The 27,156-nt window shown below is 47.1% G+C and overlaps 2 protein-coding genes and 1 long non-coding RNA gene across 6 annotated transcripts in view; 2 read left to right on the forward strand and 1 right to left on the reverse strand.

Annotated features, from left to right (window-relative positions):
• Positions 1 to 215: 215 nt before the first annotated feature.
• On the forward strand, positions 216 to 25,840 carry MTMR4 (myotubularin related protein 4). Of its 4 annotated transcripts, none has more exons than XM_060646537.3 (19): positions 216 to 343; positions 1,530 to 1,568; positions 5,274 to 5,363; positions 5,721 to 5,837; positions 6,378 to 6,460; positions 8,491 to 8,651; positions 8,763 to 8,859; positions 9,030 to 9,143; positions 9,990 to 10,186; positions 10,435 to 10,563; positions 10,992 to 11,103; positions 11,591 to 11,786; positions 12,018 to 12,203; positions 12,280 to 12,450; positions 12,602 to 12,756; positions 18,845 to 20,243; positions 22,673 to 22,783; positions 23,019 to 23,107; positions 23,546 to 25,840. In XM_060646537.3, the coding sequence occupies exons 2-19, from the start codon at positions 1,566 to 1,568 to the stop codon at positions 23,721 to 23,723; spliced, it is 3,588 nt and encodes a 1,195-aa protein (XP_060502520.2). In that variant the 5' UTR covers positions 216 to 343; positions 1,530 to 1,565; the 3' UTR covers positions 23,724 to 25,840. The 4 variants fall into 4 exon arrangements, with proteins under 4 accessions (XP_060502520.2, XP_060502521.2, XP_060502519.2 ...); XM_060646538.3 differs by lacking the exon at positions 216 to 343 and adding an exon at positions 1,098 to 1,162; XM_060646536.3 differs by lacking the exons at positions 216 to 343; positions 1,530 to 1,568 and adding an exon at positions 1,582 to 3,843.
• On the reverse strand, positions 10,782 to 27,099 carry LOC144614316 (uncharacterized). Its single transcript, XR_013552020.1, has 2 exons — positions 27,009 to 27,099; positions 10,782 to 12,490 (listed from the first exon to the last, which is right to left on the reverse strand). It is a non-coding gene; the product is annotated as an uncharacterized LOC144614316 (long non-coding RNA).
• Positions 26,948 to 27,156, forward strand: part of HSF5 (heat shock transcription factor 5) — a 44,564-nt gene continuing 44,355 nt past the window's right edge. Inside the window, 1 exon segment of the mRNA XM_078437358.1 lies at positions 26,948 to 27,155. Coding sequence (XP_078293484.1) covers positions 26,948 to 27,155 — 208 coding nt within the window.

Here is a 27,156-nt window from a genome sequence, read left to right on the forward strand (position 1 = left end):
CCACAGGGACGCGCTGTGATTTCTCATTGGTCGAGCCTCCTCTCCGGGGCCGCACCTCCTCCTCCCAGGTACTGTCTTGTCTTCCGACACCCGATAGGCTAAAGGCTGGGAGGGCGTCTGCCCTACTTGACCAATGAGCGGAGTGAAGAGTGAGGGCGGCGGCTGCGTGGCGGGGGCAGGGCGGGACTTGGTGTGGCTATTGGCCAGGGCGCGCACAGACCGGGGATACGATTGGTTGGGGTAAGAGGCACCGTGGTGGGGTCGAAGCTGCGCGGCCTCAGCAGCTGGGGGAGACGGAAGTGGTGAGAGCGCGGCCTCGGAGGGTCGGGCGGACGCCGCCTGGGTGAGTCACCGTGCCCCGTGCACTGCCAGTCTGGGAACCGCAACGACTGCGTCTTGCCCCGCCCCGCCCCAGCCCCTCCGCTTTTCATGAGCCCCGCCCTCTGTCATTCGGGGCCCCGCCTCCGAATCTTTAGGCTCCGCCCCTAGAACCTGGACACCTGGGCTCTTCTGCCAGCCTGGCCCGCCCCCCCTCTTCCCCCTCGCCCCGGGGCCAGATCCCCTTGGTCTGGGAGCCCTGGGCATCGCAGGTCTGGTCCTTGTCCTTCCCTTCCTCCCTCCTTCCGTTTCCCTGAGGCTGCGTGCCAGTGGGCGGTGAGGCAGCACCTCTGGCTTGCCGCTTGCTGGCTCCCCCGTGAGGAAGGGTGGGCTGTGATCAGGGAGGCGGGCAACACCACAGATGGAGGCTTTTATCCCCACAGACTTGAGCAGAGCACTGCTGGACTGCTTCTGAGCTCGGATAGCAGGCATGAAGGAAAGTGTCAGTAAAACCGGGGCCTGGCTCCCTAAGTGGGCCAAGGAGGCCCATCCTGAATTTCTGTTGCTTAGGCCCATTTGACAGGTACTGACTCGGAGGCCTTGAACTGGCCTGATTCTGTCCCTGTTGTGTGTGGCCTCCCACAATCCTGCATCCCACTTGGTGTCAAGTACACTCAGCAGGACCTATCCAACGCCGCTGCCTTCTGCTCACAGGTTGTGGTCCCCTCCCTCTTGTCCTCTGCTCTGGACTCTGCCCCCAGTAAACAGGTCAGGTGGGTGCTACTCCCAGACTTAGAGGCTGGCAGAGCATTCCTGTGGATTCATATCCCTACCAAGGCCTGAAGTAAGTCTTGGTTGTGCAGCTTCTCGTTTCAGAGTTGTAAGTTCTTTTGCTCTCCCAAAAAGAATAGGGTTTGGAGTGTTCTCCTTCGGGTCTCAGAATCAGGACTCTTGAATTTTGCTGAATAATTTTGGATGACACTCATTCCTGCTCCAGAACTTTGTAACTGACTTCACGCCCTGCAGAATCACTTGTTGCTTTTCTCCCCATGTAGCTCGCATTGCCTCTGTCTGGCAATGCGGGACTTGTGGAGAGGCTGGATTCTCTGTGAGATTCTCTGTAGAGGTCCGGAGTAGGTGTGTGGCATTTGCTGATTCTAAGGTAATATTAATGGTGCTCTTGAATCCTATGTTTCTCTTTCTTCTTACAGTAAGAAGCAGGCAGCCAGGACCCTCACCACAGTAGAATGGTGAGTACTCTCCCTTTCCTCAAATCGTTGTGTTTTCTGTAATCCTGTCTTTCTCCATGAAGCTGCCCTGCCCCTCCTGGACCTTGAGCTCCAGGCTACTCTGTTCATCTCCTAAACGGGTTCATCTGCGCTGGAAATAAATTAGGGTTTCTGTAGATTGCAAAACATCAGCCAGTATATGGCCCTGGGACAGGAAGCCTGTAGAAGTCTTTTTTTGCACATGCTATGCCATGCGTTCCCTATACTACCTACCACTGGCGCTCTTAGCCTTTTATAATGGCCCTTCTCTTGCTTTTCTTGGGTCCCTGGTGGAAGCTCTCTGTTCTCTCTGTTCTGGCCTGAAAAACCAGGCCTCCTTTATCTCAAGATTCTTGTACTTCCTAGTGGGCCCCTTGGATATTGTGGGTCCTGTATCAGGAGTGACTCCACCAAAACACTGGGGCTTCTCCAGCTCTAAGGTGCTGCTGTCTGTTAAGCTACTGCAGCCAATAGCTGACTGGATATACAGCAGGACAGCAGCCTCAAGATGCCCAGAATATCACTGGGCTGTGCTGGGGGTGGGTTAGGGAGGGGGTTGTAATGATCCTGTATACTCTTCCACTGACTCTAAGTGCCCTTGTCTCACCTCAAGTTCAGGGAACCCCTTACTTTATCCCTGAGAACTAGGAGAGGAAGCAGTGAGATGAGAAGAGAGTGGAGAATTGTAGGCCCTGGCCCATACCAGGCCCTTGCTCTTTTCAGTTCCTTTAGGTATCTTCTGTACTTAGGGACACGTTAGGGAATTCAGCTGGTGAGAGGACTCTCTCCTTCCCTCCCTAGGCATGTGGGTATGTGGTGTGTGCGGTACTGTTCTGGTATCTTCTTAGAAAGCTTGCTGGTCTTGGTCCCCACCAACTGATAGCCCCTTTCCTTTTTCTTTTCTGTAATACCCTGAATAGACTGTTGGCTTCAGGGTTAGCCTAGTTTAATTTTGAATCCTAGCACCACCACTTAAATAGCTTAGGTAAATGGCATACTTTCTTTTTAAGCCTGATGTCTCACCAGTAAAACAGGATAAGGCTTAATTCTTGGGGAGCTGAAAGGTTTTAGTGAGATAATATTTGGAACATGTATGGCTCATAGTAGATGCTTAATGCAATGTCATGTTTTCTCCTATTCTTCCCTTGCCCTCAAATCCAAACCAAAGCCCTGGTTTCTGAAAGTAACCAGGCACAGGAAAGTGTGGGATTCTGACCAGCTCCTTCTGTGACTCCTGGTGGCACTTTGAGCCTTTCACTGCTCTCTATTCCTTGGCCCTCTACCCAACTCCCTCCATACTCTCGGGTTTCAAGTTTTATTCTGCATGCTTCTGTGGTCTTTAGTTCCAGTCTTCTCTTTCCCAGCCTAAAAAATTCTTTTCCAAGAAAGACTTTCTTAGCCAGATGTCAGAGGATGTGAAACAAGGGAGATGTGGAGCTTAAAAGAGTAGGGTTGGGCAGGGGTCTTGGAATAAAACACTTCCCTTTCAGGAGTGTGGAGTGACTAACTGGCATAGATCAGTGTACGTTCTAAGAGGCAAAAAAAGGGAACGGGATTTAGTGACGTTAGGGGATGGGAGGACACTGATGGACAGGGGTATGGTGGGTGGTGGTTTGGGAGGGAAAGGAAGAAGCCTTGGAACTGGAAAGGTCACTGGGTGGAGGTAGGCGAGCTCCATTTTGAGAATTCAGAACAGGCTTTGAGGGAACTCAAGGTGGGGAGAGCATGGGGATGGAGTGGGAAAAGGGGGGTGTGGGGTGGCTCACCTGGGAATATGGGAAATGAAAAGATGTAGGAGGTCTTGCCTTACCCTTTCACGCGATCTGGGGGCAGTTCCGCACCCCAGACTTCGAAAGCCCCTAGACTTCCCCAGAGGACGCCCTCGCACGCTGCGGAGGGGCTCCGAGGAGGGAGGAGCCTTGGAACTGTGGGCGGGGCCGCAAGGTTCCGCCCCATCCCTCCTCTCACGGCCTGGGTCTCTCCCCTCCCTTCTGCGCTCGTGCGGGAGGGCGGAGCCGGGCTCGCTCCATTGTGGAGAGTAGGGGAGAGGCGCGCGGGAGTCGCGCGGAGGCCCCGCTACCAGCGCGCTCGCCTCCTGGCCGCCGCGGCTGCCCCTGGCAGGCACCGCAGCCGGGATGCGGCGGGCGCCCGGCACTGGCGGGCAGCGCAGCGGCTCCGGGGACATGTGCGCTGGCCCAGACCGCCCGCGACCATGAGCCTGACCGCCCGCGTCTCCTGCTCTATGCTCAGCTGCTTCGTAAGTGTTGGCCTCGCCTGCGGGGGCCCAGGGGTCCTAATGTATGCTGCACCCCCAGCCCCGCCCAGGGCCAACCCTTGAGATTCCGGATTTTCGCCCATCCCCCTTCCCTAGGCCCCGGGAAGGGGAGCGGGGCGGGGGGGGGGGGGTGCGGGGGGCGGCGGGTGGTTCCCTTTTCTTTCTTGGACTTGCTTTCATCTTCGGGTGCCGGGGGATGTGGAAGGACGGGATGGAAATTCTTTGACCCATCTTGGCCCCGGAGCCACTGCCCTTGACTGCAGATCTCCAGGCCCCGCCCTGCAGGGGTACATCCCTTTACCTCCACCTCTCCATCTTGGTCCCACCCGCTGCATCCTTGCATGGGGATGTGGGATGTGGCTGGGATGTTAGGGGGGCAGGTCGGGGAGCACAGAATGTCTGAGCTGTTCCCCTGGCTCCAGTCCCCTCCCCCTTCTACCACTCCATCCCTCACCTGACACGCCAGTCTTTTCTCCTTGACTGTCCCCCAGACAGCCTCTCTTCTCCATCTTCCCTGCCTCTGCAGGGCTCTGTACCTCTGCATCATTCCCAGTCCTCCCCCACCCCCTTTGGCTTAATGCTCCTTCCCAGCTTCCCCCATCTGTCCTCTCAGATGTTCCCACCCTTCCCCTCTCACCACCCCCCTCCCCCATCCCTCGTGGGTGGCTGCCAGGCCTCCTCTCTCTCTCCCCTGGCCTTCCTTGGGTCTCCCGGTTTCTCCCAGGTGCGTGGATCCCCTCTTCACCCCTCCCTGGTGGTTGGGAGAGGAGTTACTTCTGCTTGCTGTGGTTATTCCTTAGGAATTCCCCTCTGATCAGGGGGCAGGGCAGGTTGCTTGGCAGGTGGTGGGGCTCTTTAGCAGTGTGGGCCTAACTGGAAGATAAGCTCAGCTCCAAAAGACATCCTCCTTTTGAAAGCAACCATGAAGGCCCTCTAGAGGCTTGGGACTGAATCCCCCAACCCACTCCTCTTTGTCTCCTTCACCCACCAGATTGACAGGTCGTGGTCTTAGGTGCCTGTTTTCCCTCTCATCTCTAAAACCAGCAACCACACCTGGTTCCTTTTTCTCAGGACAGCACTTCCCATTCTTACTTCTGTCTTACCCTCACATTAGTCTTTTCCTTAGTTTTCTCTCTTCTTCCGTTTGGGAAATTTTGGTTCTATTTGGTTCTGCTGCTTTTTGAGGAGTGCAGATTCCCAGGTCCTCTTTGGACCTTACTCTTCCCTTAGGCTTAATAGGCTTGAGTACCCCCCTGTCCCAACCAAGCCAGGCCTCTTTTCTCTCCTCTGGTGACCAGAACCTTTACAAGTGTGTATGGGGTGTATCCCGGTTTGTTGAGGGGAGGGGAGCAGAATGAGACCTAATGGGCCAAATGGAGCCTGGTGACTTAGGGCTGAGGCCTTCCCCACAGGGTGAGGAAGGGCCCCCCAGCCTGGAGTACATCCAAGCCAAGGATCTGTTTCCCCCCAAGGAACTAGTGAAAGAGGAGGAGAATCTGCAGGTAAGGAGGAGTTGGGGGCCCAGGGTGGGTTGAACTCTCTGCCCAATTAAAAACACCTTTTTTTCCCTCCCCTCAAAAAATATCTCCAAGGGAATCTAGTTCTGGGCTTTGGCTTCCTGTTTCCAGGTCTCTGGAGGGAGGGGACTCTGTCTACATGTGCATTGTAGAGCCTTTGGCCCCAGGGAGGGAAAGGCAGCTTTCCTGTACAGCTGTTGCCTGGTGCTGTTACCATGGAGAGGACTCTTCTGTTCTGCCTTGGCCCAGCTTTTCCAGAGGGAATCCCACAGATCAGGGTTTGGGGAGGGAAATGGAGGGGTGACTCACTTCTGGACTGAGGGTTCCTCTGCCCTTCAACAGGTGCCCTTTACAGTGCTGCAGGGTGAGGGAGTGGAGTTCCTGGGCCGGGCAGCCGATGCCCTCATTGCCATCTCCAACTACCGACTGCATATCAAGTTTAAAGATTCTGTCATCAACGTGAGTTCCTGTCTTGTTCTCCCACAACCACGGTAGAATCCCTGTCTGGTTCAAGGTGGGATTGTTCCAATACTCTACTTGATCGTGTCTCCAAACAGTTGGGGTTCCCTTCTTTTTCTCACCAACCTTTTATTTTCCTGCCTCGTTCTCCTAGCTATAGGCCTGTCTTTCTGCCTGTCTCTTATTCTTCCATCCCCTCTTCTCTCTTTCCTTTTACTATGTTCCTGGCCCTTCTAAGGGGTGCAGTGGCATTGTCTGAAGAGTGCCACTTACCAACCGTGTGGCCTTGGTCAAGTCACCCTACTCAGGCTCAATTTCTTCCCTAATAGTTTGTTGTGAAAACATTTGGCTTGCAGGGTTCTTGTGATTATTAATTAAGGCCCTGTATGTAGAGGACCCAGCACAGTTCCCAGGCACTTAACTGGCCCTCAGTAAATGTGGGTTTCCTTCCTAGTATTGATATATCAGCATCTGGGCTGGGGTGGGCATGAGGAGGGGTGAGAGTGGGGATCTGAGCTTTCGTTTGCCCTTCCTCTGAAGGTCCCCCTCCGGATGATTGACAGCGTAGAGAGCCGTGATATGTTCCAGTTGCACATTGCCTGCAAGGACTCCAAAGTGGTGAGGTGAGAACAACGGGGCTGCACGCAGGTCCTCTGGCCCTAGTCTTGCCCAGGCCTCTCTGATGCAGGGTTTCTCTGCAGCAAGAAAGGAAAAATCCTGCCTCACTCTCCCCATTTGGAAGAAAAGGTAGAAGCCCTGTCTAGGTTGGGAGGTCACTTTACTGACCCACAGTATCCTGACCTGGAAGAATGGGGATAATGCATAGCTCATGGGGTTGTCATAAGGATTAAATAGGATAATGTATGAGAAAGCACCTAGGGTTAGCATACAGCACTTACTTTATTGTTGGTTCGTTTATTAATTCACTTAACATACATTTATTGAGTACTCTCCTCTATGGCAGACTGTTCTTTTTTTTTTTTTTTTTTTAACGTTTATTTATTTTTGAGACAGAGACAGAACATGAATGGGGGAGGGTCAGAGAGAGAGGGAGACACAGAATCTGAAACAGGTCCAGGCTCCGAGCTGTCAGCACAGAGCCCAATGTGGGGCCTGAACTCACGAACCACGAGATCATGACCTGAGCCGAAGTTGGATGCTTAACCCACTGAGCCACCCAGGTGCTCCTATGGCAGACTGTTCTAAGCACTGGAGATACAGCAGGAACAAAGAGACAAAATTTCCTACCCTCATGGGGCTTATATTCCATCGGGGAGATAGCCAGCAGTAAATAATTAGTAAAATATGTTAAATGATGGTAAATGAAAGGTGAAAAATAAAGCAGGTAAAAGGGATATGGAGTGCTATGGAGGTGAAGGTTGTAGCTTTAAACAATGTGATCACAGAAGGTTGCATTGCAAAGGTGACATTTGAGTCAAGACCTAAAGAGAGTGACCATGTGGATATTTGAGTGAAGAGGGTGCCAGAGAGAGAGAGAGCAGCGAGTGCAAAGGCCCTGAGGTGGGTATGTACCTAGCATATTGGAAGAAGAGCAAGGAACCTAGTGTATAGCTGGAGTGGAGTGCATGTGGGTGAGGGTGGTGGAATGTAAGATCTGAGAGGTAAGGGGGGGTGTCAGGCTGTCATAATGACTGGCTTTTACTTTGAGGTAAATGAGAAACCGCTGCAGGGTTTTGAGCAAAGGAGAGATGTGATCTGATTAAATGTTTTATAGAATTGCTTTGGCCCTATATTGTGAATAGATGGAAGTGAGTTGGGGGCAAAAGCAAGGGCAGAGGCCGAGGGATTAGTTAAGCTATTGCAGTTAGCCAAGTGACAGAGCATGATGGCCTTGCTAGCGTGGTGGTGGTCAAACTGGTGAGGAGTGGTCAGATTTTTGAAGGTAGAAGTGACAGAATTTGCTCTCAGATTGGATATGAGAGAAAGAGGAATCTGGAATGACTCCACGGATTATTAAAAGAATGCTCAGTTTAGAGGCTGTCATGTGCTCAGGTCTGTAGGGATTCAGAAAGAGAATCCACAGTGGCCTTCCCTTCAGGGAGGTTGAGGTCTAGTTGCTGAAGGAAGATTTAACAGTGGCAGTATGCTATGGAAAAACATACTGTTTAATACTCTAAGCATATTAAGAATAACAGAGGAAGGGGTCTTAAAATGGAGTGGGCTGGGAAGGCTTCAAAAAAGAGTTGTGACCAGAACTATCTTCAAAGTGTCAGTAGGATGTGGCTTGGCCAAGACGAGGTATAATCAAGCAGAAGTGAAGAAACAAGGAGACAGGAATGATGTGAACAGGACTTCCTGCCTGAAGCAGGAGTCATGGGAGATAACGTGGAATAGCAGACATTCAAGGACATGCGGTAGCATTTAGATTTGATATGAGAAATGAAATGGTAGGGCCCCCCACTAGAAGGGACAAGTATGTCTCAAGGACTAGAGTTCTTGGGAAGAGAATTGTCAAAAAGATAAATTCTCTTGGGTATTCACCAGTATCCCTGGTTCTCCTCAGGAACCCCATGCCTTACCTTCTGCTTTAAAGCCTCCTCTCCCCACAGCCTTCTTGTGGCCTTGTTTTTGACCCTTATGGCCCCAGTGCACACCTGCCTCTTATCTCACTCTGTGGCTTCTTGCCTGGCAGGTGCCACTTCTCCACTTTCAAGCAGTGCCAAGAGTGGCTGTCACGGCTAAGCCGGGCCACGGCGAGACCTGCCAAGCCTGAAGACCTCTTTGCCTTTGCCTACCATGCCTGGTGCCTGGGGCTGACTGAGGAGGACCAGCATACTCACCTATGTCAGCCAGGTAAGGCCAGGCTGTTTTCTTTGGGAGATTTCCTGTCTCTTGGTTCTTACCCTCCTCCACCCCTGGCCATGGTTCTGTTGGATGCTGACAGGCGTGGGGGCTGTGTTGCAGGAGAGCACATAAGATGTCGCCAGGAGGCTGAGCTCGCGAGGATGGGCTTTGATTTGCAGAATGTCTGGAGAGTCTCCCACATCAACAGCAACTACAAGTGAGAGGGCAGGGGTGGGGGAACCAAAATACCAATCTAGACTTAGACCTTGCCGGGCACAGCCCCTGGTTCTGTGAGGGGAGGACTCCTGACTCACAAAGCCATCCCTGGGGATCTTGTCATCACATGTCTTAGATCAAGCTTGGTGATCCCATCTGTTCTCTTCGCAGATTGTGCCCCAGTTACCCCCAGAAGCTGCTGGTTCCTGTATGGATCACAGACAAAGAGCTGGAGAACGTGGCTTCCTTCCGCTCCTGGAAGCGGATCCCGGTGGTTGTGTATAGGTGAGGCAGTAGGGGACAGGAAGTAGAGAGGATACTTTTTATGCAATAAGGAAAGAGTCAAAACTGGAGATTTGTCCTAGTTGACCGGGAATTGACACCCTGCAGGGAATGAAATAATTTCAAATCAAAAACTGCCTCAGTTTTTTTCTCCTAAAGATGAGGCTTTTGGAGAGTACATTCACTTTACTCTTTTTTGGAGGGTGTGTGTGTGTGTGTGTGTGTGTGTGTGTGTGTGTGTGTGTGTAAAATGTTGCATTAGAACAAGAGTTGGCAAACTGTCGCATGTGAACCAAATCTAGCCTGCAGCCTGTTTTATGTACAGCCCAGAACTACGAATGATTTTTATATTTTTAAAAAGTTATTAAAAAAAAACAAAAACCAAGAAAACCAGAAAGGAGAATGTATGACAGAGACTGGCTATGACGTGTGAAGCTGCACATTTATTGTTTGTTTCTGTCTGAAAAAGCTTGCGGGTTCCCTGCAGTAGAACATTATAGCTAACATAGAGCGAGGCATATAGTAGCGAGGAGGTTTGGAGTTGTTCTGCTCTGGGCTCAGGCTTGCTCTCCTGCTGGTGTCTGTACCTGGAGCAGGTGCTGTGCAGATTCAAGAAGTCAAGGTCACCCTGGCAACACAGAGCCTATTTGAGAAATGTGTATGACAGCACTTTCTAAACTATAAAGCCCTCTAGATATGTCAAGGGCTCTTGGTGTTTATTATCATGGCCTGGGTGAACTGGTAGCCCCTGTTGGCTCTGGAGATCTTAGTTCTTGGGGCCTTGGTAGTAGGCGTGGGGGGTGGGAGCTGCAACTGGCAAGGGCATGATGGCTTCTTCCATTTTGTCAGACACCTACGCAATGGGGCTGCAATTGCCCGCTGCAGCCAGCCTGAGATCAGCTGGTGGGGCTGGCGCAATGCTGATGATGAGTATCTGGTCACGTCCATCGCTAAAGCTTGTGCTCTGGACCCGGGGACAAGGGCCACTGGGGGCTCCCTCAGCACTGGGAATAGTGATGCCAGCGAGGCATGTGACACTGACTTCGGTAAGGTGTGGGTGGTGCTGACGCCCTGGGGAGCAGGTCCCCTCCTTGGTCTCATTGGCTTTCAGGGAGTCCCCAGTGAGAGGATGGGAAGAAGATGACAACACACAGGGTGCCAGGGTCCCTGCCCTTTGGGAAGCTGTGGGGTGGCAGGGGACTATAGTTGTATGTTCTCCTCTGAAAGGGAGTGTCCCAGCGTAGGGTGAGGCTGGGCTGGCTGACCCAGGGTCTGCTCCCTGCCACATGTTTAGATTCTTCCTTGACTGCATGCTCTGGAGTGGAGAGCACAGCGGCCCCCCAGAAACTGCTGATCCTGGATGCCAGATCCTACACGGCGGCTGTGGCCAACCGGGCCAAGGGTGGAGGCTGTGAGTGTGAAGGTACTGCTGTTACTCCAGTGTCTGCAGTCAGTCTGTGCTCTGGGTGGCTTTGGTGAGGAGGGACCTGGGGGCAGCTCGTGCAGTGGAAAGAGCCAAACGCTTGGCTTGGAATCGGGACTCTGCCACTTAACTAGCTATGACTAAATTGCTTAATCTAAGTTTTATTTTCTTATCTGTCAAATGGGGATGATAATAACAATTACTGGCTAGAGAAGCTACTATATATTGAGAGTTTACTATGTATTGCCATTGCTAGTAGTACTAGGACTATCATTTGTCATTAACATCATTATTACTACCGTTAGTATATGGCTCCTGAGCGTCCAGACATAAGTGGTCTGCACTGCCAAGGAAGCCTGGCCCACTTGTCCTGGACCCCTGTTTTCAGGACATGCTCTTATGCTCCACTCTCCTCTGTATGTCTACAGAATACTATCCCAACTGTGAGGTCGTGTTCATGGGAATGGCCAATATCCATGCCATCCGGAACAGCTTCCAGTACCTTCGGGCTGTGTGTAGCCAGATGCCTGATCCCAGCAAGTAGGTGGTCCCTGCCCCAGTTCCATCCTCTCTTGTCTTGTCCTTCACCCAGTTCTAGTTCTTAGGAGGTGAGAGAGGGAACTGGGGAGTATAGAGGCATGGGAGACCTGAGAGCCTGGGTGCAGTGGGCCAGTTCCAAGATCACTCCTTCTGCTTTTTAGCCAACACTTTGGAACAGCCACAGGACACTGGGCTCCCTTTGTTTGGATCCTCTCCTACCTAAAGAACACAGAGAACTGGGGAAAGACTGGCTAAATGTGCGTGTGATGCTTCCCGTTCTCCCTCGGTCCCTAGTCTCTTGTCTACCTCAGGTCTTGTCTTCCTTCCTTTCCTGCCAGATACCTCCTGGCAGAAAGGCCACAGACTGGACCGCTTGGCTTCAGCCCTCCCTAGGGACTTCATTAGTTGTGGCTGGCCATGGGCGGTGGAAGAGACCGTTGGATCCTCAGCGCCCTTGGTGACAGACTTGATTTCTGCTCTTGTGTAGCTGGTTGTCGGCACTGGAGAGCACCAAATGGCTACAGCACTTGTCGGTGATGCTAAAGGCAGCCGTACTTGTGGCTAATACTGTAGACCGGGAAGGCCGGCCTGTGTTGGTGCACTGCTCAGATGGCTGGGACCGGACACCGCAGATTGTAGCCCTGGCCAAAATACTACTGGACCCATATTATAGGACGTTGGAGGTATTGAGTGGGGTTGGGTGGGAAAGAACAGAGGGAAAGGGGGGCGGAGAAGGCATTGGGTCCTCTGGATCTGTCTTGGGGATCTTTCAGTGGAGGCCATGGGTGGCTTTGAGTTGTAGGATTGGTTCTGCTCTTCTCTGAAGCTGCCAGCTCCTTGCTTTGGGCATCCCCTGGGGAGTAGCATACCAGCCTTTCCAGAAAGGCCCTATACTTGGACTCTCTTTTTCGCAGGGCTTCCAAGTTTTAGTAGAGTCTGACTGGCTGGATTTTGGGCACAAGTTTGGAGATCGCTGTGGCCACCAGGAGAATGCAGAGGACCAAAATGAGCAATGCCCTGTGTTCCTCCAGTGGCTTGATTCCGTTCATCAGCTGCTCAAGCAGTTCCCCTGCCTGTTTGAGTTTAATGAAGCATTCCTGGTAAGTTAAAGCCTGTGGCCAGGGTCAGGGAGAAGGTGGCCGAGGCTCCCATTTGCAAGCTGTCTTGGCCCTCTAGGTAAAGCTGGTGCAGCACACATACTCCTGCCTCTACGGCACGTTCCTGGCCAACAACCCTTGGGAGCGAGAGAAGCGCAACATCTATAAGCGGACCTGCTCTGTGTGGGCTCTCCTGCGAGCTGGCAATAAGAACTTCCATAACTTCCTCTACACACCTGGCTCAGACATGGTAAGTCCAAACCCTTATCCTGTCAGTGCTTCTTCGAGACCTGTAAGGAGAACAGGGTGAGTCAGTGGGGAGAACGTAGAGCCAAAAGCTTGGGGAAGGAAGAGGGACCCGGAACAGCTCACAAAACACTAGTATGGTGCTGCTTCCCTAGGTCCTGCATCCTGTGTGTCACGTACGGGCCCTACACCTCTGGACAGCTGTTTATTTGCCAGCGTCGTCTCCATGTACACTTGGGGAAGAGACCATGGATCTTTACCTTTCCCCGGTGGCTCAGAGCCAGGAGTTTTCTGGCCGTTCTCTGGACAGGTAAGAAGATCCTTTCTTGCTCTCTTCTCTCTCCACCAGGAAGGCAATACTGCTTTGTGTCTAGCCTAACGTTCTCCTTCTTTTATGAGATATTTAAAAGCGACTTCTTGATATAGTTGAAGGAGAAACTTGGCCCAGGACTTGCAGCTAGCATGGAGTGTACTCTGTGTGTCTTCAAGGTCCTCTCCTAAGATAAGATTGGTTACCTTCTTTCCTGGAGCTGCTCTCACCCTTTGTGACATAGCCAAGCAGAGGACAGGAGAACAGAACAGAAAGGACTGTTTTAGGAAGGTTTGTGGGAATGGGCTTGATTTATGTTCACTGATAGAAGGCATTGATTGGGGCACTTCCAGAAGCATCTGATTCTCAGGGAAGTGGTTTCCAGAAGAGGGATGGCCTTCATGTTCTCCCACAGGAAAAGGCCAGAATTTAAAGTTTTTATCTTTTTGATTTATTTTGAGAGAGAGAAAGAGGAGAAAAAAAAAAAAAAAAAGCGTGAGCTGGGGAGGGGCAGAGAGAAGAGAGAGAGAGAGAGGAGAGACAGCATCCCAAGCAGGCTCCTTGCCATCAGTGCAGAGCCTAATGCAGGGCTCGATCCCTTCAATTGTGAGATCATGACCTGAGCCAAAAATCAAGAGTTGGATGCTCACCAGGTGAGCCACCTGGCCTAAAGGGAGACATAAAAATTAAAGTTTATCTTCTGGCTGAATATTTGGGGGAAGTACAGTCAATGTTGTTTACGTTATAAGAGTAACACAAGTTCCTATTTTAGAAAAAGTTGAACGATGTAAAAGTAGAAAATGAAAGTCCTCCCTCCCTGATCCTTGTCCCCACAGGCTGGTAACACTTTGCGTGTCTTTCCTGATGTTTATGTTTACATACATGTATCCACGCTCTCATATAGAAACGTTTTTAAAATACAAAAACAGGGGCACCTGGGTGGCTTATTTGGTTGAGCGGCCAACTTCAGCTCAGGTCAGCTCAGGTCATGATCTTGAGGTTTGTGAGTTCGAGTGGGCTCGCTGCTATCAGCACGGAGCCTGCTTTGGATCCTACTTTGGATCCTCTGTCCCTCCCTCCCTCTCTCTCTCTTTCTTTCTCTCTCTCTCTCTGTCCCTGTCCCTCTGCCGCTCGTGCTCTGTTCCAAAAGTAAATAAACCTTAACAAAATAAAATACAAAAACGGAACCATATTTTGCATACTGATCTGCAAAATGTTTTGCCCGCTTTGTATTAGGCTGTCACCCCTGTAAAGCACATGTAAAGCTGCTGTTTTATTGCTTTAGCGGCTGCATATGTTAGTCTAAAATTAGAGTGTAGCATTATTTATATAACCAGTTTCCAACTGGTGATCATTCAGGTGATTTTTTTTTTTTTAACCATTACTGGGAGTGCTTTAGTTAACATCCTTAACTATGTGTAAGTTTTTTAAAACAGTTGTCAAATACACATAATAATTATCATCTGAACCATTTTTTTAAAATAATTTTTTTAAGTTTATTTATTTTGAGAGAGAGACAGCATGAGCCGGGGAGGGATAGAGAGAGTGGGAGAGAGAGAGAAAGAATCCAAGTAGGCTCCATGCTGTCAGCACAGAGTCCGATGTGGGGCTCAGACTCACAAAACTGTGAGATCACGACCTGAGCTGAAACGAAGATTTGGTTGCTTAACCAACTGAGCCACCCAGGTGCCCCATCAACTGAACCATTTTTAGGTGTACAATTAAGTAGTCTCACCTTATATGTGTATCTTGGCATTTGTGCTAGTGTTTTTGCCAGATAAATTTCTAAGCAATGAAAATGCTGGGTTTAAAGGATATGTATGATCTTTGTTTCTTGGTGGAAGATTTTTATTTTTTATTTATTTGTTTATTTATTAAAGTTTATTTATTTATTTAGAGAGAGCACATATGTGAGCAGGGGAGGGGCAGACAGACAGAGGGAGAGAGAGAATCCCAAGCAGGCTCTGTGCTGTCACCATGGAGCCCAATGTGGGGCTTGATTTTATAAACTGTGAGATCATGACCTGAGCCAAAATCAAGAGTCTGACACTTAACTGATTGAGCCACCCAGGCACCCCTTGTGGAAGACTTTTAAAGCTAAAATATAGCTTAAATTACCGGTTGAATATTATAAAGGAAAACAAAAAAAAAACACGCCCCTATAAATTACTGGTTTTAGGGTCTTGAGTCCATGGTCAGCTGCCCAGGGATAGGCTTTAAGAATTCTGTGATTTTCCTCTTTCCCCAAACTATGCAGAATTTGAATATAGGTTTATAAGTTTACTTTGCCAGGGAGAGGGCTCAGAACTTTTTATCAAATTCTCAGTAAGTTCTGTGACTTGTGTAAAAATCACTGTCTTAAATTAATATCTAATTTTTCAATTCAATAAGTGTTTTTTTTTAAACCTACTAGTTGTCTAATACTAGGTTTATGGGCCAAAGAAATACAAGATATTGATTCTATTTAAGATATTCTTTAAAAGCTGTAATAAGATAGACATAGGAGAACTACTACTAGAGAACATTTCTAAGTCAGCATCCAAGCAAGTAAGAATGTGTGTAGTTCAAAGCTATTAGAGAAATGAGAAGTCGGAAAGGGGTCATTTGGTGACTGTTCATTCAGAGAAGTTTTAATGGAAGACCAAGCAGGAAACCTTGGCTTTTTTGTCTAGCATCTGGTGCAGGGCCTGGCACATAATAGGTGCTTTAGTAAATGCTTAAATGAACAAACAAATGAATGGAATACCTGGTAATAAGTAGTGGAGAGGGGTCCAAAGGAATTGGATACATGAGAGTTGTTTTGTTTAAAAAAAAAAAAAATTTTTTTTTAATGTTTGCTTATTTTTGAGAGAAAGAGAGACAACATGAGCAGGGGAGGGGCAGAGAGAGACACACACACAGAATCTGAAGCAGGTGCCAGTCTCTGAGCTTGTCAACACAGATCCTGACATGGGGCTCAAACCCATGAACTATGAGATCATGATCTGGGTCAAAGTTGATGCTTAACCAACTGAGCCACCCATGCACCTTATGTAAGAGATAGTTCAAAGAAAAAAAGAGGAACCTCTTTGGAACTGGCAGGGGTTAGGAAGGAGCCATTCTGAGGAATAGAAAGAAAGAAATATGGGATAGTTCATTGAGGGCTTTAAACATTTCCCTGAGGAGTTTGAGTCAGTTGTCAATAGGAAGTCATTGTAGGAAGTCATTGTGACCTGGTGAACATGGGATTTTTGGAGAATGAATCACTGAGCTGGGTAGTTGGAGACACAGAGAACAGCCAACACTGTTGTAATTCAGATATGAGGGGAAGAGTCCTTGGAAAAGGAAAGGATTAAAATCCTTGAAGAGGAGTCATTAGCAGATCATGATGTGACTGAGTGTGGGAGTGTGGAAGTGAAGAGGACTTGTCAAAGGTCATGACTCTCCGAGCCTAGAAACTAGATGGATATTAGTACTAACCTAAAGACATTGGGAAGTTGAGAAGACGAGTCAGTTCAGAGAAGAGGAGATACAGGCAGGTTGGGATTGAAATATTAGCAAAGAGAAGGTGTGCTATAGGCAGTTCAAGATGGAGAGTTGGATTTGGAGGACTAAGTAGCATGCAAATTAAAAAAAAAAAAATGCTTTCTTTAACAGCTGGCCTGACTTGGTTCTACCTTTCTCTAGATCAAAAATATCCTGCCCTCTTTTCTCTTTTTCCATTAAAGTACAACACATTCTGCTATACCCAGCTCAAATCCTACCTTCTCTACGTAGCTTTCTTTGACCACCCTCGTTGGATGAGTTGTCTCTGTTCTAAACTCCTCAGGCATTATTGTTTCTACCAGCATTATTGATTAAACCTTCTGTGTAGGTAGTAATTGGCTATTGAGGATTTCAGACTGTTGATACTGTTGAATTTGGGTCAACAATACATGGGAGGTCTTCATACTCTTCCACTTCTTTTTTGTATGTTTGAAAGTTTCCATGATAAAAAAGTAAAACAAAATAAAGGGGGGAAAAAACCAAAGTTAGCTGTGGTACTTTTTAAAAATACAGATGCCTGGGTCTCACTCTTGGACATTCTCATTCATAGGTCTTTGATGGGTCTGGTTGTCTATATATCTAGAAGATCTATAGGAGCTCCTAATGTGCACCAAATATTGAATCTCACTTGTCTTTTTCATTCAGTTGGTACCTACCTGTGAACACTTGATGTTAGATTTTAAGCTCACTACTCATTTCTCAAATTGTTTGATTGGCCAGTGTTGGGAATTCAAATAAGAAACAGTGCTGCCCTCACGGCACTTTTATAGCAGGAGAGAAACAAGTAAATAGTAAGTGCAGTAATGTAGGAAGTACTGAGCGATGTGCTTTGAAGTGGATTGTTTTGTTTAATCTTCACCACGGTTTTAAGAGATAGATACCATTACCTTTCTCTGATAGATGAGGGAATGGAGGCTTAGAGAAAGAAGTTAAGGTCACATAGTTAAAAAATTGCCAAGCTAGGATTTGAGCCGAGGCTATGGGACTCCAGAGACTGTGTAATCATAACCATTGCCATTGCCTTCCTGGAATTTCATACCATACACATACACAAAATCAAAATTGATCACAAAAGTAATCACACATAAAAATACTTAAAAAACATAATAAGGCGTTTTTTAAACCTGGGTGGCACAGTCGGTTGAGTGTCTGACTTTTTTTTTTTTAATTTTTTAAATGTTTTTTATTATTTTTGAGAGAGAGAGAGACAGAGCATGAGCGAGGGAGGGGCAGAGAGAGAGGGAGACACAGGATCTGAAACAGGCTCCAGCACAGAGCCTGAGGTGGGGCTCAAACTCAGGAACCATGAGATCATGACCCGAGCCAAAGTCGGCACTTAACTGACTGAGCCACCCAGGTGCCGCCCCCCTCCCCCACATAAAAAAAAAAAATTTTTTTTAATGTGAGCGTCTGACTCTTGGTTTTGGTCCAGGTCATATCTCATATTACACAGGATTGAGCCCTGGGTCAGTCTCTGTGCTGACGGCTTGGAGCCTGATTGGGGTTTCTCTCTTCTCCCTCTGCCCCTCCCCCCACTTGTACATGTGCACGTGCTCTCTGTCTCTCTCTCTCAAAATAAGCACTTAAAAAAAACCTAAAAAAACTCCCATAAGTTTCAAAAACCAAACACTTAAAAAATCAGCTATATTTTAACTCCATCTTTGAGGGATTTTTCTGTGTGGGCTGGACTGACTGAGGCATCTGAAAATAGGAGTCCAATTAAGTCTCCACTGTTTCCTGGCAAATTTCCCTGAAGTTTTCGTTGCTCAAAGGACTTTTGAAATGAAGAATCAGACATTCTTGAAAATGTCTGTTACCCGTTTGGTGTGCACGAATGCTTCTAGAACTCTTTTGAGTGCTTTATGCTAGGGGAATTTTCCATGGTGACTTAGGACTCTGAGGCATGCACTGCTGCTAAGGGGTTGTAAAAGGCTGTGCTGGTTACTACTGTGATGGAAAGATCATTTCTAACAAGGAAGGCAGTAAAAATGAGAAGTTGTGAGTGTAGTCTTAGTAAGTTTGCTCTTGGCTGCCTATAGTTTGAATCCTCATAGCATCTCTATAAGGTATAATTTATGATGATCATTTTACAGAGGATGATAGTACATGTCTAAAAGGTTAAATAACTTTCTTGTAGTCATATGGCTAATCATTGTCAGAACCAGTATTGTCTAGCTCCAAAACTGTCTTGCTTCCATCTTACCGAGTGTGATAGAGGTAGTTGGACATTAGATTTAAGGCTCAGGTATAGTCCTGGCTAGCATAGTCGATTTAGATGGCATCAACATAGAAAGCATTGCAACCATGGGAGTGGTCAAGATCGCCCAGGGAGATTGTGTAGAGTGCGGACTGATAAAAGTTGGGGGCAGATGCTCAGTTCTGGAGGACAGAGTTCATGTCCTTCACTTTTTGCAGAGTAGACTTGTTGCAGTGAACATTGGTTGTTTGTAATCTTAAATGTTGTATCTTGGGAACTCTGGCTTTGATGTTGCTTTGATGGCCTGATTCTGCATATTAGAGGTAGCTCCCATTTACTGACCTGGAGGTGTGTTTGTCTTTCTAGATTACCTAAAACCAGATCTATGGATGATCTGCTTTCTGCCTGTGACACAAGCAGCCCCCTGACTCGCACATCCAGTGACCCTAACCTGAATAACCACTGTCAGGAGGCCAGAGTAGGCCTGGAGCCCCGGCACAGCAATCCTGAGGGCTCAGAGACCTTTGTGGAATCTGTGGTAGGAGGTCCTCAGCAGACTGTAGGAGAAATGGGTCTTCCTTCCCCTCTGCCCAGCAGCCAGAAAGACTACTTGAGCAAGAAACCTTTTAAGAGTCAGAGAAGCTGTTCTCCAAGTTACAAACTGTTTAGTATTGCAGTGCCCCAGGAAATGAAGAGCAACATCTCTGATCCTGAGATCAAAGTCTTGGAAGAGACTGAAGCAGCAGCTCCAGACCCTCCTGCCCACAATGAGCTGAATAGGACTTTAGATGGCACAGAGGAGCCACCTGAACATTGTCCTGAGAAAGAAGCTGTCAGCACACTCTCCGAAGTTGTTTCCAACAAATGGAATGGAGTTTGTGATTTTCCTGAGTCTTCCCAGGACTCCCTTTCGGGTGCCCCCCAACAGGCCCTGCTAGATTCCATGCTAGGTGTGCCCTCTGGATGTGCTGCAGATCACAGTCTGGGTACCCTTTGCGACCCACTGAGTGCTACCAGCCAAACTCCTTCGGAGCCAAGCACTGACTTCCTCAGCCAAGATCCCCCAGGGTCTGTGGCAAGGAGTTCCCACCAGGAACAGCCCAGCTCTGTGCCAGATCTAATTCATAGGGAGGAATACACTGGCAAAAGAGGGAATAATAGGAATGGACAGTTATTGGAAAATCCTCGCTTTGGGAAAGTGCCATTGGAATGGGCCCGAAAGCCAGTTTCTCAGAGCCAGATCAGTGAGTTTTCCTTTTTAGGATCCAACTGGGATAGCTTCCAAGGGATGGTGACTTCATTCCCAAGTGGGGAGACCACCCCTCGGCGGCTGCTTTCCTATGGCTGTTGCAGCAAAAGGTCAAGCAACAAGCAGGTGCGGGCAATAGGGCCCTGCTTTGGGGGCCAGTGGGCTCAGAGAGAAGGGGTGAAATCACCGGTCTGTTCTAGTCATTCCAATGGACACTGTACCGGTCCAGGGGGAAAAAACAACCGGATGTGGTTGTCCGGTCACCCAAAGCAGGTCTCCAGCACAAAGCCTGTTCCACTGAGCTGCCCTTCTCCAGTGCCTCCTCTCTACCTGGATGATGATGGACTGCCCTTTCCCACGGATGTGATTCAGCATAGATTACGGCAAATCGAAGCAGGGTACAAGCAAGAGGTAGAGCAGCTACGCCGACAGGTGCGTGAGCTTCAGATGAGGTTGGATATCCGTCACTGCTGTGCCCCTCCAGCAGAGCCCCCCATGGACTATGAGGATGATTTTGTAAGTATTCACCACTGCTATCCATCCATTCATATATTCTTTCCATCCAGCCTTCCACGCATTCAACATTTATTCATTGGGTACTTGCTATGTGCCACTGTGTTAGGTGGCTGGTCTGTAGGATGAAGGACATAGTCCCTGCTCTCAAGGAGCTCACAGTCTATAGGAGAGAGAAGCAGACAACTAGAATGATTTTTTTAAATGTTATCCTGGAAGGAAGCATCAGGTGTTGGGGGCTTAGGCTTTCCTGAGAAGATAGTACTTGAGGTGAGTGCTGAAGAACTTGTCATATTTGGCTAGGTGGACCATAAAAAGGAAATACCATTCTCAAAAGCATGGAGGCAATAAGTATTCTGATGGGATGACTCGAACAAAGGGATGGGGATATGTGTGTATGTGCACGTGTGCATGTGTGAGACATGCATGTACAGGTGTGCTGGGCCATGGAGGAGGGAGCTGGGTAGTGAGGTGGGAGCTGATATTGGAGAAGTAGACAGGGATTGGAAAGGTCAGCTCAAGATCCCTTCTTGTGTGGATTCTACCCTCAAGGCAGCACGATTTTGGCCACTGAGAATCATGATCAGATCTGTATTTTTTTTTCTAATGTTTATTTTTGAGAGAGAGAGAGTGTGTGTGTGAGCAGGGGAGGGGCAGAGAGAGAGGGAGACAGAGGATCCGAAGTGGGCTCTGTGCTGACAGGAGACAGCCTGACATGGGGCTCAAACTCACAAACCGTGAGATCATGACCTGAACTGAAGACGGACACTTAACTGACTGAGCCACCCAAGTACCCCAGATTTGTATTTTTTAAAATATTTTTTAAAGCTTATTTATTTATTTTGAGAGAGCACCCACGTGGGGGAGGGACAGAGAGAGAGGGAGAGAGAGAGAATCTGAAGCAGGGTCTCCATGCTGTCAGTACAGACCCTGATGCAGGACTCAAACTCATGAACTGTGAAATCCTGACCTGAGCCAAAAACCAAGACTTGGATGCTCAACTGACTGAGCTACCCAGGCACCCCATCAGATTTGTATTTTAAGAATACTACTCTAGCAATGGTGTGTCAAGTGGATGAGGCACTTGAAATGCAGGTTGGGAGGCTGGTTAAGATGTTTTGGAATAATCCAGGGGTGCCTGGGTGGCTCAGCTTGTTAAGCTTCCCACTTCGGCTCAGGTCATGATCTCACGGTTCATGGCTTCAAGCCCCATGTCGGGTTCCGTGCTGACAACTCAAACCTGAGCCTGCTTCAGATCCTGTGTCTCTGTCTGTCTCTGCCCCTCCCCCATTCACGCTCTGTCTCTGTCAAAAATAAACATTTAAAAAAAAAAAAAGATGTTTTGGAACAATCAAAGTGAGAGATGATGAAGACTAAGCTTTGTTGTGTTGGGAGCCTTCAGATTTGGGTCCACAATTCTTAAGAAGCTTCTAGGAGTCAGTTTCTTGGTCACAGTATCATGTCATCAACACGGACACTTCCCTTCCTTCTGTTAACACATTCCCACTTGCCTGCTGCCCACTTACTGGGATGGGATGGTCAGGGCTAACAACTTCCTAATATTCGGAGTGTTGGTTTAGAACAGGAGTCAGCAAACTTTCTGGTAAAGGGCCATATTAAATACTTTAGACTTTGTGGGACATATAGTCTCTGTCCCAGCTGCTTGTCTCTGCTGTCACAGCACACAAACAGCCATAGACAATACGTATAAAAATGAGTGTAGCTGTCTTCCAGTAAAACTTGATTTACAAAAACAGGCAGTGGGCTAAATTTGGCCTGTGGGCCATAGTTTGTGAATCTCTGGTTTAGAATGTAATGAGAAATATGTCCGTGCTGTGATAAAGCATATTGGTTAAGAGCATAGGTCTGAATCCAAAATACATTTGACCCTTGAACAATGCAGGGGTTAGGGTGCTGAACCCTCATGTAGTCAAAAATCCACATACAACTTTTGAGTTCCCCAAAACTTAACTAGTAATAGCCTAAGAAGCCTGATAATACAGTAATTAACATATATTTTGTATGTTAGATGTATTGTATGCTGTGTTCTTACAATAAAGTAAGCTGGAGAAAAGAAAACGTTACTAAGAAAATCATAAGGAAGAGAAAATAATACATTCATAGGACTATACTATATTTATTGAAAAATCTCTGCATACAAGTGGACCTGTGCAATTCAAACCTGTGTTGTTCAAGGGTCAACTGTACAACGTTGAAAATTCAGGTTTACTACTTACTACCTTTTAATTTTCTCCGTGCTTAATTTCCTTATTTGTAAAATAAGGATGATGATAATAATATACATCATACGATTCTTGGGAGGAATTAAAGAAGTCCATGCATGTAATATTCTTAGAATAGTACCTAATGCATAGGAAACAGTACATGTTAGTGATGGTGAAGATGGTGTTGATGTCTTTGCCTTTCTTCAGACATGTTTGAAGGAGTCCGATGGCAGTGATATAGAAGATTTTGGCTCTGATCACAGTGAAGACTGCCTTTCAGAAGCAAGCTGGGAACCTGTTGATAAGAAAGAGACTGAGGTATGTCCAGGCAAATACATGCTTTTGTGAAGCATTGAATTCTCATACTTCTCAGAGATGAGTGACATGCTATAAACTGAACCTTCTCTTGGGCGAGTGTCTTCTTTTTAGGCAAGTAGAGGCCAACTATAAAGACAGACCTCATCATTTTCTCCTGGAATGCTTTCCTTGTTGCAATGTTGCTCTTCTACTTTGTTGACAAGGACGTGGAATTTTTCCTTGTGCCTTCTGTTAGGTGACTCGCTGGGTTCCAGACCATATGGCATCACATTGCTATAACTGTGACTGTGAGTTCTGGTTGGCCAAACGAAGACACCATTGCCGGTAAGATGTTTTATATGATTCTGTAAGGCTCAAAAAGGAGTGATTGATGTATGTGTATCTGAGCTAAATTGAGTTAATCTGAAAATGGAGATATCTTTATAGGGACTACTTTTGTTTTCTGCCAACTTTTCTCTTTATTTACTCATGTAAGGCCTTTTAGAGTATCCTTCATGGTTTTTTTTTTTTTTTTTTTAGTGTTTATTTTGAAAGAGCAAGAGAGAGCATATGCAAGCGGGGGAGAGACAGAGGGAGAGGAGAGAGAATCCCAAACAGGCTCTGCACTGTCAGCACAGAACCTGATGTGGGGCTTGAACTCATGAACCATGAGATCATGACCCGAGCTGAAACCAAGAGTTGGATGTTTAACTGACTGAGCCACTCAGGGGCCGTGAGGATCATTCATTTCTGATGAGCTCTTCCCTCTTTGTTCTTTGGCAGAAATTGTGGGAATGTATTTTGTGCTGGCTGCTGCCACCTGAAGCTGCCCATTCCTGATCAACAGCTCTATGACCCAGTTCTCGTCTGTAACTCCTGTTATGAACACATCCAAGTATCTCGTGCCAGGGAACTCATGAGCCAACATCTGAAGAAACCCATTGCTACAGCTTCCAGCTGAATGCCAGAGGAGATGACCTGTCCAATTTTAGCAGGTTTGAAGGGAGGATCTGCTTCAGGTGTAGTTTTGAAGGTTCCTTGGTGTGGCTCATGAAATAACAGAGCTCAAAGATACCGTCTTGAGAAATCCTCCTTGGTACCATGAGACTGGAGCAGAGGAATTCCAATTTGGCAGGAGGTCCTCTATTGGTGAGACCCTTACCTTGGGGTAATGGTCCTGATCCAGACCCAGAGTCTGGAAGCTTAATGTTGAGCTGGTGACTCCAGCTTTTGTCCTAGGGGCCACAAGATGATGATTTCATAGATACCGCCTGGTGATACATGCCCCAAACAGCAATAGAAAGGCATAAGTATAACCAAACTCCAAGTGATAAACAGATCCATCTCTCCTCCACCTTGAAAAAAGCAGATTTTAGTATACAAGATAGGAATTCCTATCCTATTTGAAATGAACTATATCCTGTTCCTCTGTGCTCTGTGTCTGTGCATGAAGGCTCAGTCTTTAGAGGCACTCCCTCTAGTTGCAGTAGTTCTGTCTCTGTGGAGTTTGGTTTAAAGACTGGTTAAGCAAGTGGAGGTTTTGCTGTATTTTTCACTTGGCTTATCGGCCAACATCAGTGAATATTCAGTTTAGAGGGATAGTTCTAAGGAGTCAGACATTCTTGGGAGCAGAGGAAAGCTCTGCTGATGTTCAGTCCTGGCAAAAATCAGTTATTTTGAGCTGCGAAGGCAGTCGTCTCTGTTACTCAGTGGCAGCTCTTGAGGTATGCACTGTGAAGAATGAGAAGGGAAAAGCAGAAATGATCCTTGTCAAATATTTGCTGATCGTGCCCTGCCCTTTGCGCCTGACTTTTCCTAGTTGTCCTGGTGCTAACACAGGAGTTACACCTTGATCCTCTCCTGGCATGAAAATCAAACAATGGATTTTTGTTGTTGTTCCATTGCCCACTTCCCTCATGTTGTCTTTCCCTTGGCTGCTGCCTCCTCTGGGTCACACTGCTTCTTATCCTGAACACTTGACACCTTGAGGGTAGAATTTAGCATTTGGTTTTTACCTCCTAGAATATGCTGTTTGGTATGTGAGGGTTTCAGTACAAATGCTGCTGTCTATTTCTGTGCACTTAACAATGGAACCCAAACAGAAGAGAATAAAGCCTTGATACCAAAATTGGGAGAGAAAATGTGTCCATTTGGACCAAACATTGTTTTTTTTTGTTGTTGTTGTTGTTTTGTTTCATCTTAATATGTACCAGTGGCACTTAACCAAAAGATACAGTGATATAGCCATGTACTGTGGTTGGGACAGATATAGTCTCCTTGATCTATAATGAAACCACTAGTATTTCCTTTATACATTTTCCTTAATCCATTGGTGTATAAAAGGTGAATTACACTTAGGCTTATCCTGTTTTAAAACTATGGTAGCTGTCTGTCTAACTGCTACTTTCATGTTACTTCCTAGAAAAAAATTTTTCATTTGAAAATAACTAGGATCTGCATTTAGAACAAGAATTGTTATTTGTCCTGACCTTTTCTTTAGTCCTACAGAGAAGCATCTGTGCTTTTATACTTGTCATGGATGTAACCTAAAAAGTTTTGGCGTATTTAGGTCAGCTTAGCAGAACTTTTTTTTTTTTTTTTTTTTTTTTTTTTTCATTTAAACGGAGTTGAATAATGGAGATTTGTGTCTGGGAAATTCCTGAGATCATTGAAAAAGTAACAAACTATTCCTTGTCTCTGATACGTAAAATTCTAAGCATTTTCTCAATCATTAAAATTTACTGCCAGTTGCGAGTGGCTTTTTAATTAACTTTCATTGCACTTCACTCTGCCCATTTTCAGGGGGAGTAAGATTGGTGGTAACATTTGAGGAGACTGTATCTGTCTACTTCGTGTGGCTGTTTTGAGGGACTGTCCCATCAGTGAACATACTGCATGGCCTTGGAGAGAGACTCTGGGCTCTCAGCTCAGATGTATTCATCAAATACTCCTTTCAGAGCTCTTGTGGGTGTAAGTGACATGATGTGGCCAAAAATCCAAACTGTGCAGTTGCGTTGTGACAAACATGCAATGTGCTGTAAAAACTCAATACAATTTAAATAAAATCTCTATATTAGTGCTGCTTTGTTGGGTCTTTTTATTCATTTTAATTTCTAAGTAAACTTAATACTCATTTTTTCTTTGACCATGAGAAAGGACTAAAACATTATACTCCTTCCTCCCAACCATTTCCATTTTTAAAGTTTTTAAAGTTTATTTATTTATTTTGAAAGTGAGGAGGGGGAAGGGCAGAGAGAGAGAGAGAGGGAGGGAGAGAATTCCCAGCAGGCTCCACGCTGTTGGTGCAGAACTGGAAGGTGGGGGTGAGGGGGGAGGGAGATGAGTGCTGGATTTCATGAAACATGAGATCATGACCTGAGCAGAAATCAACAGATAGAGGCTTAACCTACTGAACCACACAGGTGTCCCAATTTCCATTTTTAAATGGACCTTTCTTTTCTTTTTTTATAATTTTTCTTCAATGTTTATTTACTTTTGAGAGAAAGAGACTGCAAGCTGGGGAGGGGCAGAGAGAGAGAAAGAGAGGGAGAGAGAGAGAGGCAGAGGATCCCGAGAAGCAGGCTCCACATTGTCAGCGCAGAGCCCACTGCTGGGCTCCAGCTCACAAAGTGTTGAGTGAGATCATGACCTGAACCAAAATCAGAAGCTTAACTTACTGAGTCACCCAGGTGCTCCAAACGGACCTTTCTATCAGCATAGCTCTCACCATATTCTTATCTATTGATAGAAAGGGATTTATCATTATGGCTACTGTAGAATTCTACCCCATCTCATGTCAGGTTTCTCTTCAATGTCTAAAATAGCATCAGCTGGTTGACCAGGTACAGAGGATTGTAATTATATTCTGATTCCCTCCTCATGGCCACCTCAGTTCTCATCCCACCTTGAATAAACCTGTCCTGAGCAAAACATTGACGTAAAAGAGTATATCTAAAAACATAAAATGCTACTCTTTAAAAGATCACTTTGTTTACTCAGGATACCATACCCCCATCACCATTCTTATTTTGGGAAGACAAGCAATTAAACTGTTAGTTTATACTTAGTTTATGGCTTCTCAGATTATAGAGTTAGACCCTTTGTTCTCAAGAATGGCTGACTTTGAATTGGCAAGTGCACAGTTTCCGAATTCTAAAACCTCACACGCTGGTTGCGGTGATCAGGATGAATCTTGGTATTCCACCATGGATAATCAGGTTTATTTATTTTCAGGACTTAATAGTACCTGGTGGGCTGCAACACCACGGAGTCTGGCGGTTTGGGGACGTCGCCGAGGAAATGTGCCTTGCTGCCGCCGCGCCCCACGCTGCTGCAAGGGTCGGACGACGCGGAGTCCAGGGGGAGGGTTGGCTCGCGCCACGTCCGGCCGCGCG

Source organism: Panthera onca, chromosome E1, assembly GCF_046562875.1.
Source record: "Panthera onca isolate mPanOnc1 chromosome E1, mPanOnc1 haplotype 2, whole genome shotgun sequence".
NCBI lineage: Eukaryota > Metazoa > Chordata > Mammalia > Carnivora > Felidae > Panthera > Panthera onca.

Bases quoted from the DNA above. Each gene is read 5' to 3' on its own strand.
- MTMR4 (XM_060646536.3), top strand. From the start codon at position 3,799: ATGAGCCTGACCGCCCGCGTCTCCTGCTCTATGCTCAGCTGCTTC. The intron at 10,187-10,434 runs GTAAGGTGTGGG...CCACATGTTTAG, and splicing joins GGCATGTGACACTGACTTCG to ATTCTTCCTTGACTGCATGC. The intron at 11,787-12,017 runs GTATTGAGTGGG...TCTTTTTCGCAG, and splicing joins CATATTATAGGACGTTGGAG to GGCTTCCAAGTTTTAGTAGA.